Raw genomic sequence first — 16,038 nt, forward strand, 5'->3', positions numbered from 1 at the left:
ATCTGTCACTCTATGTCACAGAATTTTGTCTTCTTGTGATGAGGACTTTTTAAGATTTACTTTCTTAGCAACTTTCAAGGGTGCAATGCAATATTATTAACTATAGGCACCATGCTGTACATTATATCTCCATGACTTATTTACTTTACAGCTGAAAGTTTATAACTTTTGACCCCTTTCACCCATTTCACCCACTTACCCCACCCCCTCTACTCCAGCATCTACCAAGCTTTTTCTGTATCTATGAGCTTGTCTCTTTTGGAGGGGAGGTTGTTTTAGATTCTACATACAAGTAAGATCATAGGGAATTTGTCTTTCTTTGTCTGACTTATTGCACTTAGCATAATGCCCTCAGTTCAGTTCAGCTCAGTTCAGTCGCTCAGTCACATCCGACTCTTTGCGACCCTATGAATTGCAGCACGCCAGACCTCCCTGTCCATCACCATCTCCCGGAGTTCACTCAAACTCACATCCATCGAGTCTGTGATGCCATCCAGCCATCTCATCCTCTGTTATCCCCTTTTCCTCCTGCCCCCAATCCCTCCCAGCATCAGAGTCTTTTCCAATGAGTCAACTCTTTGCATGAGGTGGCCAAAGTACTGGAGTTTCAGCTTTAGCATCATTCCTTCCAAAGAACACCCAGGGCTGATCTCCTTTAGAATGCACTGGTTAGATCTCCTTGCAGTCCAAGGGACTCTCAAGAGTCTTCTCCAACACCACAGTTCAAAAGCATCAATTCTTCGGCGCTCAGCTCTCTTCACAGTCCAACTCTCACATCCATACATGACCACTGGAAAACCATAGCCTTGACTAGATGGCCCTTTGTTGGCAAAGTAATGTCTCTGCCCTCAGTGTGATATTAATGCCTTATCAGATATATAATTTGAAAATATTTTCTTACATTCTATGGGTTGCCTTTTTACTCTGTTGCAATGTATTTTGACGCACAAGATTTTTAATTTTCTCAAAGTTCAATTTGTCTGTGTTTTTCTTTTGCTGGCTGGTGTCACATCTAAGAAATCCTTGCTAAATCCAGTGTTATGAAGCTTTTTTCCTACGTGTTCTTCTAAGAGTTTTATAGTTTTAGGTTTCATATTTAGATCTTTGATCGATTTTGAGTTAATTTTTTTGTATATGATGTGAGTGAAGTAAGAGTTCAACTTCATTTCTTTGCATGAGGCCATCCAGTTTCCCAGCACTATTAGTTGGAAAGACTGTCCTTTCCCCCACTGAATGGATCTTAGCACTCTTGTCCAAAATCATTTGACCATGTATGCAAGGCTTTATTTCTAGGCTCGGTACTCTGTTGCATTGGTCTATATGTTTACCTTTATGCCAGTATCACATTGTATTGATTCCTGTGACTTTGCTGCAAGTTTCGACATCAAGCTTTATTCTTTTAGTTACTATCATTTTAAATATTCCATTGTATTAGAAGGGCTTCTCTTGTGGCTCAACTGGGTAAACAATCTGCCTGCAACGCGGGAGACCTGGGTTCAGTCCCTGGGTTGGGAAGATCCCCTGGAGAGGGGAAAGGCTACCCACTCCAGGATTCTGGCCTGGAGAGTTCCATGGTCCATGGGGTCACAAAGAGTCAGACACAACTATTGTGCCAGTACCACACTGTTTTGATTCCTGTAACTTTGCAGCAAGTTTCAAAATCAAGAAGTATGAGTCCTCCAGCTTCATTCTTTTAGTTACTATCATTGTACACGTTCCATTGTCTTAGAAAATGCTGTTTCTATAAGTGGAAGCTTACAGAAAGAGGGGAGAGGTGACTGTGTCTTTTTGAGGGGCCTCGGTCTTGTTGCTGTGCACAGGCTTTCTATAGTAGGGAGAGCAGGGGCTGCTCTCTCGTTACGGGGCGCGGGCTTCTCCCTGTGGTGGCTTCTCGTGTTGCAGAGCATGGGCTCTCTGTGCATGGCCTTCAGTAGTTGTGGTGTGCAGGCTTTATTGCCCCGAGGCATGTGGGATCTTCCTGGACCAGGGATCAAATCCATGTCCCTTGCATTGGCAGGTGGATTCCCAACCACTGGACCATCAGGGAAGTCCATTTGTGTGTGTGTGTTTTTAAAAAATTTTGGTTGTGCTGGGTCTTCATTGTGGTACATGGGCTTTCTCTAGTGGTGGCCTCTGGGAGCTTCTCTCTAGTTGCAGTGTGCAGGCTTAGTTGCTCTGCAGCATGCGGGATCTTAATTCCTTGACCAGGGTTCAAACCTCCATTCCCTGCATTGGGAGGCGAATTCTTAACCACTGAACCAGCAGGAAAGTCCTGGAAGAGTTGAATTTGACTGAAGTTTTAGGCCTGAAGGGTGAGAGCCTAGCCAAGCCTCTAACAGAATGGAGAAATGAGATGTGGTTGGTGGGAAGATGTTAGTTCAGTGTGGGGATCATACCGAATTTGAGGGCTTTATGGAGCATCCATGAGGAGGTGTCCTTTAGGTAGCTGGAAATGTTTTTTTAGAGTTCAGGGGAGAGATGGCAGCTCAAGAAGACATCCCCATGAAAGGAATCATTAGAAGATGGCATGGGCTTAGATAAGAGGGATGAAGGTTAGAACATAGAGTGAGAAGATGGCAGGGGCAGTGACATCTTGGCCCCATTCCACTCACACATTTAATATGTGTGTACTTTCCCATATTTTGTTGAGTCCCATTTATTTTTAAGATGTTATTTTATGTGCCACTAAGAAAATATGCTGTCAGCAATTATGAAATGGTATTCATGGACTATGAGCACACTGATTTTAAAGATACACAAATGTGGGGACAACATACATCTTAGAACTGATTTAATAAGATATGTGCCAGCCACTGGGCCAGGCATCATGGAGGGGGGCGTGGGATACAGCTATGAAAAAGACCCTGCCTTCAAAAAGCTTCCAATCTCATGATGACATTTGCAGATACTTCTAGCACAAGACAGACACTGATACAGTGTAGGCACCAGAGCTGCTCTAAGATCAGTTGCTGTTATCAAGTATTTGTAGGCATTATTAACACAGACAAAACTGACAGCATGTCTTTCTTGGAATTTCTAGTCCTCCCCCTCCTTTTCCCTAATGCCTGAAATTTCTGGGGACAAAACCTTTCAAATCATTTTTGAATGAATTGAAATAATGAACTAAAATACCACATGGTAGGTGTTGAACTGGTACAACTCCTATGAAAGGCAGTTTGGCACTATCCAAATTACAAATGAGAAGACCTAGCAATACTACTCTAGGAATATATTTTGATATACTTCAGTTGCTCAGTTGTATCCGACTCTTTGCAACCCCGTGGACTATGGCACATCAGACTTCCCTGTTCATCACCAACTCCCAGAGATTACTCAAATTCATGTCCACCGAGTTGGTGATGCCATCCAACCATCTCATCCTCTGTCATCCCCTTCTCCTCCCACCTTCAATCTTTCCCAGCATCAGGGTCTTTTCCAGTGAGTCAGTTCTTCACATCAGGTGGCCACAGTGTTGGAGTTTCAGCTATACTTACCCCTCAGACATACTTACCCAGATGGAAAATACCATCTATATTAGCTTGTTCATTACAGCATTGTTTGAAATAGCAAATATTAACCTAAGGGCCATGGACAGGGCACTGGTTAACTGGATTATGGAGCATTCGTACACTGGATCCCAGATCCAGGAAATGCTTGATATATGACTATGGAAAAGATCCCTGATATGTGTTCTTAAGTGAAAAAACACTAAGTGCAGAACAGTTACAGTAGACTGACATTTTCTTATGAAGGGGGGATTAAGACTACTGGCTACTAATTTGCTAACATACATGTAAGCAAAATTGCTTACGTGAAGAAAACCCTAGGATACACAAGAAACTAGTAACAATGGTTAAAATAGGGGAAGGGTAAGTAGAGGATTTGGCAGATGGAGATAGATGAGGGAGGGAAGGAGAAGGAATTTTCATACTTTATTTCTCAACTGTGTGAATGTGTTTATTTATTCAAAATGTTCAATTAATTGAATTTTTAAAAATACTCCATGGGAAAAGAGTTAACCCAGAGACTATGATTTCCACCCAAAGGAGAAAGTCTACTAGTCATCATTGATTCATTTATTCAGTAACCGATAGCAATCAAGAAACTTCTCTAGCAATAATGGTTAACAAGTCTTAGCACTGAGAGGGGCCAGGTATCGTGCTAAGCACTTGCACATACATTATCTGACTTAATCCTCACCACCTCTGCTGGTGCAGGTGTCGAGCATCACAGAAGTGGAAGCTGAGGATGAGTGAGGTGGTTCTTGCCTTAAGTCATCTGCAACCATCCAGGCCCCACCCTCCAGGGCCAGGTTCCGTTCTGGGCAGGTACGATGGATACCAGAGACACAACTTCTGCCTTCTTAGGTTTAGTTGTCTAGTGAGGGAGCCAAGCAAGTAAAATAGCAGATTCACAGAGAGGTTTTGAACAGGGAAGGGAGTGTTAGAGCATGATGCCTAAGGATTAGGGGACAAAGGGAACAGCGAGGCTGGGGACAAGGAGAAAACCTCTCCCACGACACCTTCGGCCAAGGACAGGCCCTGTAAACAGCAGTGGAACTCAGTGGCACCTCTGTGGGAGACAACCCTGCAGCCTCAGAACCAACAATGAACAAAGGCAGCTGGTGCTCTGTAAGAACAGAGCAGATCTGACAACAGCCCGACTTGTTTGATCAGCGTAGACATCCTTTTGGACTTTGAAGCCTGAAGGGCTCTCCTTTAGCTGTCTACACAGATCAAATAAGCTGGATGGCTGCCATATCTCAACTTCACTTTGTGTTAATCCATAGTCACAGCCAGCTCCCCAGCAATTCGACCAAGCCATCTGAGCAGAGGCAAAAATAATTCTCATCGGCAAAGACAGATAATCCCAAGATGCAAATGTTAACTCCTTGCTGCCACTTCAGGAGGGAGTGGATTTTGAAGTTGGTTCTTGGAACCTTCCAAGAAAGGAGCTTCTGCCCCTTTCCAAAGTGAGATGGCAAAGCTGTTTTCTCTTTCACAGTTGAAAGCCCTTCCGATGCCAAAGCTCATTCATGAACACTCAGAAGAACTGACACTACATAGCTGTGGTCTAGCTCTCAGAAAGGCAGCCCCACCCTAAAGCCCCAGCAAACCCTTTTTTATTCATAGGATCATTCTTGAGGAAACCCGACTCCAGTCTCCTCAGTCCTCAAGCAGCAGTGGGGATCTCAGGAAATCCTCGTCATAGAGACCGTCAGGACCAAAAATCTAATAACAAACCCAGAAGCCAAGTGGCATTGTTAAAAAAGATGAAAAATCTACATGAATTCTAACATCTTCGTTCCTAGCCATGGTTTCCATGGAAATAGACATCTGCTCTAGGGAGAGAGAAAGGAGGGGGGTGGGGGGAATCGGTATAAGTGCTTTAAAATAATCAGCGTTTTGAAAGATTTATTTTTTTTCTGTCATAACATGAATAGTCAGAAAGGTGAGATTTTTGTGGCAATTTCTTGTATTAAAAAAAAAAAATGCATCAAATGGGTGGGACCTTCTTCTGCAAACCTCCAGATCAAGTACAAAGACTTCTAGATAAAGCGTGGTTCAGGGTCTAACAGACTTCTCAGCCTTGGGTTTCTTGCTTGTGTGTGTTGCCTATTAATCTGTCACTTTGCAGTGAGGTCTCTTATCCCGACTCCCCTCCAGTCTTCCTGATGATTTCTGAGATTTCACTCAGAAAACTGACGGATGGAAACACCCGATTGTTTGGTGGCTAAGTTTGGTCTGAGAAGGAGAAGGTTCTCAGGGCTCAGAATCTGAATTATTGCTGGTCCTGTTCACATGCTAAGGGAAAACCACTTAGATTGGGGGCGGGGGAGAGGCCGACCCCACACAAGGGCAATTGTTGGAGAAAATGCTACAACAAGCATATTTCAGGCAACAGTGTATTGCTAATTGTTTGCTTTGTGTGGTGTGTCTGCTGCCTGTATAATCCAGTTTTCGTTGTCTCAAGCACCTATGAAGTATATTTAACTCCTGCATATCCATAGTAAATAGCAGAACATGGGGAGTCTTTAAATTAGGACTCCTGCTCCATCAAAGTAGGTCATGTTTGTTTCTTGGTTTGGGGGAGGTGGAGCCCATCAAGCAGTAAAATGACCGTGTCCTTCTACCTTGTCAGTATCTCAAGGCAGGTGCTTTGGCGTAATGACCACCACCAAGGACAGAGCTTTGGTCGGGGGAATGGGAGAAGGGGCTTGGGAACCATGTTCATTTTATTTATTTTTCCTCTGGCCTTTCTGTGTTTAAGAATGAGGCCAGCCGTTCTAAGATAGCCAGGGTCAGAGCAATTTTGTGTTTCTGCTGTGCATCTGATCTATCCAGGGCAGGGGGAACCGTGACCTTGTGGCTTCTTTTGTTTTGATTCTTTATAATGACCCAGCACCGATGTGGGAGCACGTGCTTCAAGAACAAAAGCAACACTTAACTGCAGTCTGTGTAGTCTAGAACTGCAATTGAGCTTCCTTCCCTATCGTCCGGTAAAAGGCTTGGCAGAACAGATGGAGTCTGCATTTAAGCCCAGTGACTTCGTCAGACCAGAGGAGATCAAATTCCAGAGCCTTTTGCTTTTCCCCCACAGGTCTCTATAGAGGGTCACCAGTTGGGGGTCCCTAAGACGGTAGGGAGAACGCACACAGTGAGTTAAGGGCCACGCCCGTGCCCTGTTGGGGCAGAGTGGGTTAGATTATGACGTCGCAATACAGGTGACAGGTGGAGGCATGAAGTGGCATTGTCCCGTCACAAGGGCTTGGGCGTCTTAGGTGGCTGCACCGAGGGGGCCCCGGAAGGGCAATGCGCTGTCCCAAGGGAGGGCTGCCCTTGGGATGTGATGTGGGGTAAGGGGCTCCACAGAGGTGGAGTCCAGGGGGCCACTGTCTTGAGAGGTGGAAAGGGACCTTGCCCCACCCTTTTCCTAAGAAGGGGAGAACTGGTTCAAACCCAGGCGGGGGCTCACCGCATCACCCCCTTCCCCTGCCAGATGACCGTCCCCGTCCCCCCAGCTCACATCTGGAGAACCCCCCGCCCCAAAGCAGCCCTCACCCCTGGCATTGTCCGCCCGTCCCACCAGCCTGAACTACACTTCCCGAGGTGCTCCGGGGTCCCCAGGGGCGGGGTCCACTTGGGCTGGGGGTGGCGGTGGGAAGGGGTCGGCACGTGCCGCCGCTCCCAGCCAATGCGGAGCCCGGCGGGGAGGTCACGTGCCGCTGTTTGGCGCTTTTGTGCGCGCCCGGGTCTGTTGGTGCTCAGAGTGTGGCCAGGCGGCTCGGACGGAGCAGGTGGGTGTGGGACTCTCGGGAGGAGGCGGCGGCGACCGGCCGGGGACAGTAAGAGGGACGCGGCCAGCGGGAGGGGCCGGGCCTGGGGCAGCGACCCCCTGCTGGAGGCCGGCGGGCGGGGCCGCGGGCCGTAAAGGGGCTGGAGGGCGGGGTGGGGGGTCGCTCCGCTTTGTGTGTGGCTCGGGCGGAGCCTCGGCTTTGTCCCTGGCTCCCTGGGGGCGCGGCTGTGGTGGGGAGGGGGTGCGGCCAGCTGGGCGAGCCCGCGGAGGTAGCCCCGAGATGCCCTCGAGGAGACAATAGGGGGCGTAGGCCCACCCTCCCCCGCCCCCCTGCAGGCGCGGCCCCCGCTGGGGTCCCCATTGTTTGAAGGGGCGGGGCGGCGCCCCCTGAGAGCGACCTGAGGGCCAGACTGTGGGGCCGGAAAGGGCAGCGCCCCCGCCCAGTGTTCGTGAGGCTGCCCACGGAAGGCTGACACCCCCACGAGAGCTGTCCAGTCCTCTCGGCTCAGGGGCGCGGACGGCTTTGGGTGGCTGACGACTGGGAGCGAAGGAAAGAGGTGGCGAGCCGATGGCGGGTACCCCACGGTTTCCTTCGGAGTACTAGCACCTCCCGGCCAGCTGCGGCGGGGCTGGGGGCGGGGGGCGGGGGCCCGCCTCAAGGTGTTTTTGGCGGGAGTTGATGGGGGGCTAGTCCGCGCGGGGAGAGCCCGGGGTGGGCGGGGTTACCCGGATGGGACCGTTAGCCCCGCCCACCCCTCCCCTTCCCACGCGCGCGGGCTCCGGGGTGTTGAGAGTTCGGGGAGATTCGAAAAGGCGCGGGGAGGAAGGGGCGGGGCCCGGGGCCGGAGTGCAGGGCGGGCTCTGATTGGCCGGGGGGCGGCCTGCCGCTATTCCTCTCCCGGGCCAGGGCCACGCCCATCCTGGGTCTGGTGCGGGGAGTCTCATGCTCGTCCAACGGGCTTGGACCATTTCCCTGCTTCGGATTTTAAGTTCCCGCTGTTGAGAGCTTGTATTCCTACGTGTTTGACACTAGACTTGGGTCTGCAGGAATCATGACCTTTGAAAAGATGAAGGGATGTAGAGGTTTTTTTTCGTGGAAAAATACTGCACAAGGCAGCAAATAGGTGTAACCTAAGGCCTAAAGCTTCATCAAATTGTTGATAATTCATGTTAACCCGCTGTTGAATGAGGACCTTAAACCGCAGGAACAATAGGAGTGAGACATTATTGGTTAATACTAGTTTGGGCGTTTTGTTTTCTACATGGCAGACACAGACAAAGCAGGGGTGGGTATTTCTCGTTAGCACAATGAGTGGTAGGCAGTGTTAAGATGGCTCCGGTCTCACCAGGCGTTGAATCTGCACTGTCTTCTCACCAGGGGGAGAATATACTGAGGGGCGGGGACCTTGTGATTTAAATCCCTGTCTAATTTTAAAAATCTTAAGTATATTTCGAACGGGCAAGCTCAGTTAACCTCTTCTACAACCAACATGCTATTCAATTCAGGTTTCCCAGTGTTTGAGTATTTTATAGATTTTTAAATAATTTTCTAATTAATGTCATATTTAATTCCACACTAGTGTGGGTTTTTTTGACATTGATTTATATGGATGTGATTTGATATCCCTTTGAATCAATGACATGGAAATGCAAAGAAATTGATTGCATGCTTTTGAAAATCGTTTTCAGGGTTCTCCTTGCCAGTGAATCGTGTAGAGTACACTGCCAAGTCTCTTGTCTTCTCTTCACCATGGCTTCTTCTGGTAGGTGATCTATTTGGGAAAGCTGAAATTGTGATGGACTTCTAATTTTAGAATAGGAGATGTCTCAGGTCTTAAGCCATCTTAATTTGGCACTTGTTTTTTGGTCTTACCAAAAAAAATCGTACTTTATAAATTGGAGAGCAATTAAAGCAGAAAAATTACCACTTGAATGTACTGAGAGTACAGTTAATTGTTTCATTATTAGACGATTTGGTTTGGTCTAAAGCAAAATGTGGAGTTTTGCATGTTTTTGTTCTGTTCAAGGAAATGATTGTCAAATACTGATGTCTCAGAATGGTGTTTATCAATCCAAAAATGTTGAGCTTTGCTTTTCTGGGACATAGTATTTAGATAATAATTTCTTGCCTGTAAACACAGCTGTTTCACCAGCCCTCATTCTATTCATTAAATTGATTTGGTTTTTAGAAAACAATAGAACAGTTTATTAGAATAGGAAAAACTCCATTTTTCTGAATATGTTATAAATATGATCAAATCCAGATATCCAGGTGAAGGAACTGGAGAAGCGTGCCTCAGGCCAGGCTTTTGAGCTGATTCTCAGCCCTCGGTCAAAAGAATCTGTCCCAGAATTTCCCCTTTCCCCTCCTAAGAAGAAGGATCTTTCCCTGGAGGAAATTCAGAAGAAATTAGAAGCTGCAGAAGAAAGACGCAAGGTAAACACCAATTTACAGAAAACCAGATATTTATTAATGTAACGTGGCCAGTCTGTTTTATAAGAGGAGGAAAACAGAATTGTAGCTAGGTGGTGACTATAACTATGAAAATTAAAGTGCCAGTAGCGGGGAGAGAATACCAGCCATCATTTACCGAGCTCCTATTGTGTACCCATCTCCTTTACTTAAATAGTTCTCCTTTTCTACCTTGACCCTAGAGGGTAGGTGTTGTCTGAGATACTGGATTAGAAAATGTTCTCAGGAACGTTAAATCATTTTCCTGAGTTATACAGTTAGTGAGTACTGGAGCTAGAGTTTAAGCCAAGTTCTGTCTGAAACCAAAATTCATACTTTTCATGCTTTCTCTTTGGAAAATAGATTGTTGATTCATTTTTTTTGTCTCTTAGGGTTTTGGGGTTTGGTTTTTTAAGTTTGTGTGTAAGTCTGTGGTTTTTTAGTTTTTGTTTTGTTTTTGAGAGCAGTACAATAAAAACATTTTAAATGGCTAGTGACATGATTGTGTTGCTCAGCTGTCATACTGGTATTATGGTAGCTTTTATCTAGTGCTTCTATTTTAAAGTAGGTATCTTTAAAAAGAACTAATCAGATAAGTCAGCAAATATTAATATGCTTGCTATAGAAAAACTGGGAACCACAGAAGTTTATAAATAAGTTAGAAAATTCATATCCTACTTCGCAGAAATAACTATTGGTAACATTTTGGTGTATTTCTCTCTTCAGCGTCCTTCTAGTTAAGAATTATACATAAATTCTCATTTAGTCCCTCTTTCTAGCAACTCTTGATTGGGGTGCATGGGTCTAATTTTAAAATTAGAGAAATGAACGCACAAAAAGGTGAAGTGGTAAACGTGCCTGCAGCCAACGCAGTTTGGTGCTTTGAAGTCTGGTACCTTTAACCCCGCACATGCACTCGGGGGCCCTGTTGAGCTGCGGTAGCATGTGCTGGGTGTGTTCTGTACTGACCCACTGTCAACAGTGAATTTCCTCCCCAGGGAGAGTGGCTGTATTTGCAACAGTGTTTCATCTCCTACCTGCTCTTCTATTTAGTCCAAGTTGATGGATTTCATGTAGTTTGAGTTCATGGAAGAGATGCAGCTGAAGGCAGGACAGAGATTTTTTTTTTAAGGAATCAACACTGGCTGTGTAGTCATTAGCCAGAGCTTTTCATAGTTATTGGCTAAATATAGTGAAACTCTTATCATGACTGGGGTTTTGAAGAAGAGAATTAACAGAACCAATGGCAGATGCTCTGAAGTTTTCCTGCAAGTTGATGCTTCCAAACACGTCGGAATCTGGTAATAAGCTATTCTGAGTCTGTTGAAGGAGGCACACCATGGTAACAGCGCTCCACTGGTCTCAAAGTTAATGCAGTATCCATAGAAAAACACAAATAAGCTTTTCCTTAAAACAAATCCTTTGGCTTAAATAGTAATCTGGAGGTTTAGTCTTAAATTTTCTATGATATCTGTGGGTTTTCTTTTTATCAGTATGGTTACATTTTTTACAATTAACTCATTTTCTTTAGGTAGCCTTTGAGGTTAAAAAATCAAAATTCTTTACAATACAGTGCCATTTCTAAGTATATATCACTCAAATCATCTTGATACCATTAAGTGGTAAATCTTACCAAGATTTCCTTAAAGGAATAATTGGGCAAGAATCTCTGAACAAATATGGGCAGTTTCCCAAAGTAAATAAAAACACTAGAAAATATAATTTTTAAGTATTCTGATACAGATAATTCAGGTCCTGACTTCAGTATTATTTAAAGGGATCTAACTTTCTATCTTCAGTCCTCTCAATTAGTAATTTCTTCTGTGATTTGACCTAATGCTATATAACATTTCAGAGAGCCTAGCCCATTAAACTTTCTTCCAGTCCCATGAAGCTGAGGTCTTGAAGCAGCTTGCTGAGAAACGGGAGCACGAGAAGGAGGTGCTTCAGAAGGCGATAGAGGAGAACAACAACTTCAGCAAGATGGCGGAAGAGAAGCTGACCCACAAGATGGAGGCCAACAAAGAGAACCGGGAGGCGCAGATGGCCGCCAAGCTGGAGCGCCTGCGGGAGAAGGTCAGTGCCCCAGCCCCTGGGGGCGCGGGGACCGGCATGAGATGCACCACTAAGGCGGCGTGAGCCCTACCTCGATCACGCGTGCTTGGTGTCTTTGTCATCCAATTTGCGGTTAACAAGTTAAATCAGAGATGTCTTATTTTAAATTAAGGAATGTTCACTAATTTGCAGCACAATTGCATGTTCTTGGGAAGAGCAGTAGAAGGCTGAATCATTAGGTTCAATGAGTGACCTGTGAAGTTTGAAGATGATGACTTAGAACTCTATGTGATTCCCGTAATATATATAATAATAGTATATTATTATACATGTCGTATAATGTGTGTACTAATGCTGATTTGGGCCTCTTGGGGGCATGACCTTGCAGGCTTTTTTACTTGACTGGTGGTATATACTATTTCTTTACAGGACAAGCACATTGAAGAAGTGCGGAAGAACAAAGAATCCAAAGATCCTGCTGATGAGACTGAAGCCGACTAATTTGTTCTGAGAACTGACTTTCTCCCCCTCCCCTTCCTAAATATCCAAAGACTGTACTGGCCAGTGTCATTTTACTTTCGCCCTCCTGACAAATATTCTAGAAGCTGATGTAGGACTGTATAGGTAGATGCAGACGGTATGATGTTGTTTTAGGGGCTAAAGGGGAGAAACGAAAAGTGTTTTACTCTTTTTCTAAAGTGTTGAAGTCTTTCTAATGTAGCTATTTTTCTTGTTGCATCTTTTCTACTTCAGTACACCTGGTGTGCTGGGTTAATGGCTAGTATTGTATTGGCTCCGTGAAAACATGTCTGTGAAAAGAGTATGTAGTGGCTTCTTTCAAATTGTTAGATGCTGAATATCTGTTCACTTTTAAATCCCAATTCTGTCCCGATCTTACAGACGCTACTGTACTTGAATGGTTAATAAAACTGCACAGTGCTGTTGGTGGCAGTGACTTCTTTCTGTCCAGGTAATAAGTTGTCCAGTGATAGGGACCCTCCTAGTTTGTATTTGTTCCAGATGGGGCCTCGAGGCTGGTGGAAACACCCCGCGCACACATCGCTGCGAGTTCTCTGCCCTGGAGTTTCTGCTCCAGAGTTGTTTGCATTGTCTTCTTCCACAATCGTCACTTTGTTGTGATGCCTCAGCCCAGATCAGCTGTTATGATAGTCTTTCAGATGTTTATTTGCAAACAAGCATTTTTTGTTTTCTGTGTCCCCATTAAGAAGGCAGACTGAAGGCACAAATGGTGTTTCTAGAGAACAGTTTAGAGAAACCTTAAGATCCTAGTTAAGAGTTATTGGATGCTTTATTTGCTTTATGTTACAGGCTGGGGTTGGGGGTGAATCCTAACACTTGCCTGCCTTAGGAACCATTTTTCAGGAATCAAAAGATTAGTAAAACTTTCTGTACCCCTCTAGCAACCCCTGTGAACTGATAGAGGGAACCTTATTCTCTGGAGCAGCATTGACTTGGGTGGTGAAGGTTGATGGTTGCTTTGTCTTGCATCCAGAGGCTACAGTGTTTACAGTTTTCACCGGCTTGCCTCTGAATTCTGGAAAGCCTTTGGCAGCTTTCCTAGGCGATTTGGGAAATAGCCTTAATTACATATGATTATTTGCTTCTCAGACTAACTGCAGAAAAGCTCTTGGAAGCCACACGCCTCCAGTGAAAGAGTTTCCAGGATGACTGCTAATACTGCAGTGGGGTGAGCATGTTGCCACACTTACGCTTCTGCAGCTCTTGATTTGGGTTTTATCAAACTTACAAGGATAGCCTATCAACCTTCCTATGTTGTTAGGATTAAAAGAATATGTGTGTGTACAGTAGAGCACACTTAAAACTGTATTTAGTATATATTTAGCACTAATAAAATGATAACCATTTTTAACCAGAGGCTAGTGAGGGAGCTAATAAGTTTATATTGAGTTGCAAATAACTGTACAGCTTTTAAGTGCCTTGAATTGACTTAAAAATTTATAAAGTGATCAATTGTAGGGGTTCTGAAAGAAGATTGAATTTAGAGTCATGGCTGTATAGGGCAAACAGGAAAAAGATCAAATGTAGTTCAGTATGATGGCAATATCTAAACACTGAGGCCGAAGTGAAGCCTGTGTGCAGAAATGCACTGCTGTCCGTCTTTGATCTGTCCTGTAGTAGGTATTAGAGGTTTGCGTGGGTGAGATGGTACCCATGGGAACCTTTACCAGTTCTGAGTAGCTTGGATATAAAGATGGCCTGAAAGTAGAAATTCATCAGAGTTATGATACTAGATGTCCTACAGAGAGCAGTAGGTTTTTGTTCCTGTGGGACATGTGGGGGAACGGAACAGAGATCAGGAAAAAGAAGAGGGTCTAAGATGCGCCTGAGGAGGGATCCCCCAGTTGGTTACAGCCAACCCCTGGTGGCCCTGATTTCGTGTCAAAAGTTCCCACCTTGTGATAGTTGTCACAGGGAACTGAAGGAGATCCATCTTACCCATAAAATGAGAAGCCCTGGCTTTTCTGTTTTACCTCTGACCTTCGGAGAGGTACTAGTCCTGGGCCTCAGTTTTCTCAAACATAAAAAGATTGAATTAGGTTAAATAATTGCCGTTCAAATTCTTTGCCTGTGACTTGGAAAGAGGGCTTCCCAGATGGCTTAGTGGTAAAGAATCCACCTGCCAATGCAGGAGACTCAGGTTCAATCCCCTGGAGGAGGAAATGGCAACCCTCTCCAGTATTCCCGCCTGGAGAATCCCATGGACAGAGGAACCTGTCCTCTGGGGGTCTCAAAGAGTTGGGCATGGCTGAGCAACTGAGCGTACACATACGTGCACAGCTTGGGGGAAAGGAGGAGTGGGTGTCCAGGAGCTCCTGGGGATTGTCCAGAGTCCTGGGCCAGAGAACTCAGTCCTGTCTTCAGAGTGAGCCAGGCCAGCCTCTCCCGGTGGTTCCTCTGTCAGAGGTCAGAAATGGTTTGACTGCAGCCTGGGGGCTGTCGCTGTAGAGCACACTCTGTTTCCTTTGACTTGAGTAGAGAATGAGGTGCATCCCTTCCTCTTGAGGCTTTTGTACTTGGATGTGGTGATTGGCCTAAGCAGAAAGGAGGGGCTTGAGGGATGGGAAGAAAGCCCTTAAATCCACATTTAACAAACAGCTAGTACGTGCCCAACTTTGAGCTATGTGCTAGCAACGCAAAGATGAAATGGGGTCCCTGTGCATCTTGTGTTTATGCCTGAAGCGGGTGGAGGGTTGTGGAACGCCTTGATGAAAATATGGCCTCAGTCCCATGCTTGTACTCGTCCAAGTGTGTTTCAGTGGAGGGTGTAACCACAGGATTCGGTGGTCTGGGAAGCTTAATAGAGGAGAGAAGTCTTGAGCCAGTCCTCTGAGAAATCAGATATGGACTTGATAACACTTCACTGACTGGGAGGTTTTTACAGAAACTAATTGGCGATTTGTTATGTAAGTGAATTTTGAAACACTGGTCAATAACGTTCTGTTAACAAAGGACATTAATATGTCTCTGGTGAGTAGGTTGTTAACATGTAGTTTACGAGGACCTGCCATGGTTACTGGCTCACGGCAGGCTCTCAGAGATCCCCTCTCTATTCCCTTTATCCTGAGCAATGGGGGCTTCAGAACACAGGAGTGTTCAGTGAACAAAGCCATTCTGAGGGAGGGAATGGAGGCATGGGGCAGGGTGAATTGGAAAGGGAAGGTGATGGAGACCACACTGGGAGGCTGTGGAAGCGCCACGGGGGTGAGGTGATGAGCCTCTGAGCTGGATGGCGCCCCTGGGCTCTGGAGACACCGCACCAAGGAACTGGGAGGCTTTCTGCTGACGGTGGGCAACAGGAGGAGAAATAAACCACTCCAGGGCTGGCTGGGGAGCAGTGTTGCCGGCCTGAGGCTACTGTAGGGTGAGCAGTTCCTTTCGGGGGTTGTGACGTTGTCTCCTCAGGTCCAAACATGTGAGGTGGCTGCTGCTACAGGACAGCGAAGTAAACAGGTCTAGGAGGGCGAAGTAACGCCCACAGGTCTCAGCTGGTCAGGGTCTAACTGGAGCACTGAGTCCAGGCCCTTCCTGGGAAGGGGGCTGCTCTGGCATTTCAGCGTCCCCTCTGCCCCAGATTGAGCCAGTGCTGCCGCCCTCAAAAAGGCCATGAGTGATGATCTTCTGTTACTCTAAGGAAGAAAGATTTCAGCCCCACCCGCCAGCCCTTTATAAAGGTGTTGCTTGCATCTGTGTTA

The 16,038-nt window shown here is 45.9% G+C and overlaps 1 protein-coding gene across 4 annotated transcripts in view; it reads left to right on the forward strand.

Moving 5' to 3' along the window:
* STMN1 (stathmin 1) overlaps positions 1-12,747 on the forward strand; it is a 28,625-nt gene extending 15,878 nt beyond the window's left edge. For 2 of the 4 annotated variants that reach the window (XM_042244529.2, XM_004005103.6), the window contains 4 exons: positions 8,986-9,059; positions 9,561-9,733; positions 11,633-11,824; positions 12,233-12,747. In XM_042244529.2, the coding sequence (XP_042100463.1) occupies positions 9,047-9,059; positions 9,561-9,733; positions 11,633-11,824; positions 12,233-12,304 (450 nt within the window). In that variant the 5' untranslated portion in view covers positions 8,986-9,046 and the 3' untranslated portion in view covers positions 12,305-12,747. Of the gene's footprint in view, positions 1-7,266; positions 7,346-8,985; positions 9,060-9,560; positions 9,734-11,632; positions 11,825-12,232 lie in introns of those variants that run through there. The other 2 variants (XM_042244530.1, XM_015093679.3) reach the window with 2 other exon arrangements.
* The last annotated feature ends 3,291 nt before the right edge of the window (positions 12,748-16,038 follow it).

Source organism: Ovis aries, chromosome 2 (genome assembly GCF_016772045.2).
Source record: "Ovis aries strain OAR_USU_Benz2616 breed Rambouillet chromosome 2, ARS-UI_Ramb_v3.0, whole genome shotgun sequence".
In the NCBI taxonomy this organism is placed as follows: Eukaryota; Metazoa; Chordata; class Mammalia; order Artiodactyla; family Bovidae; genus Ovis; species Ovis aries.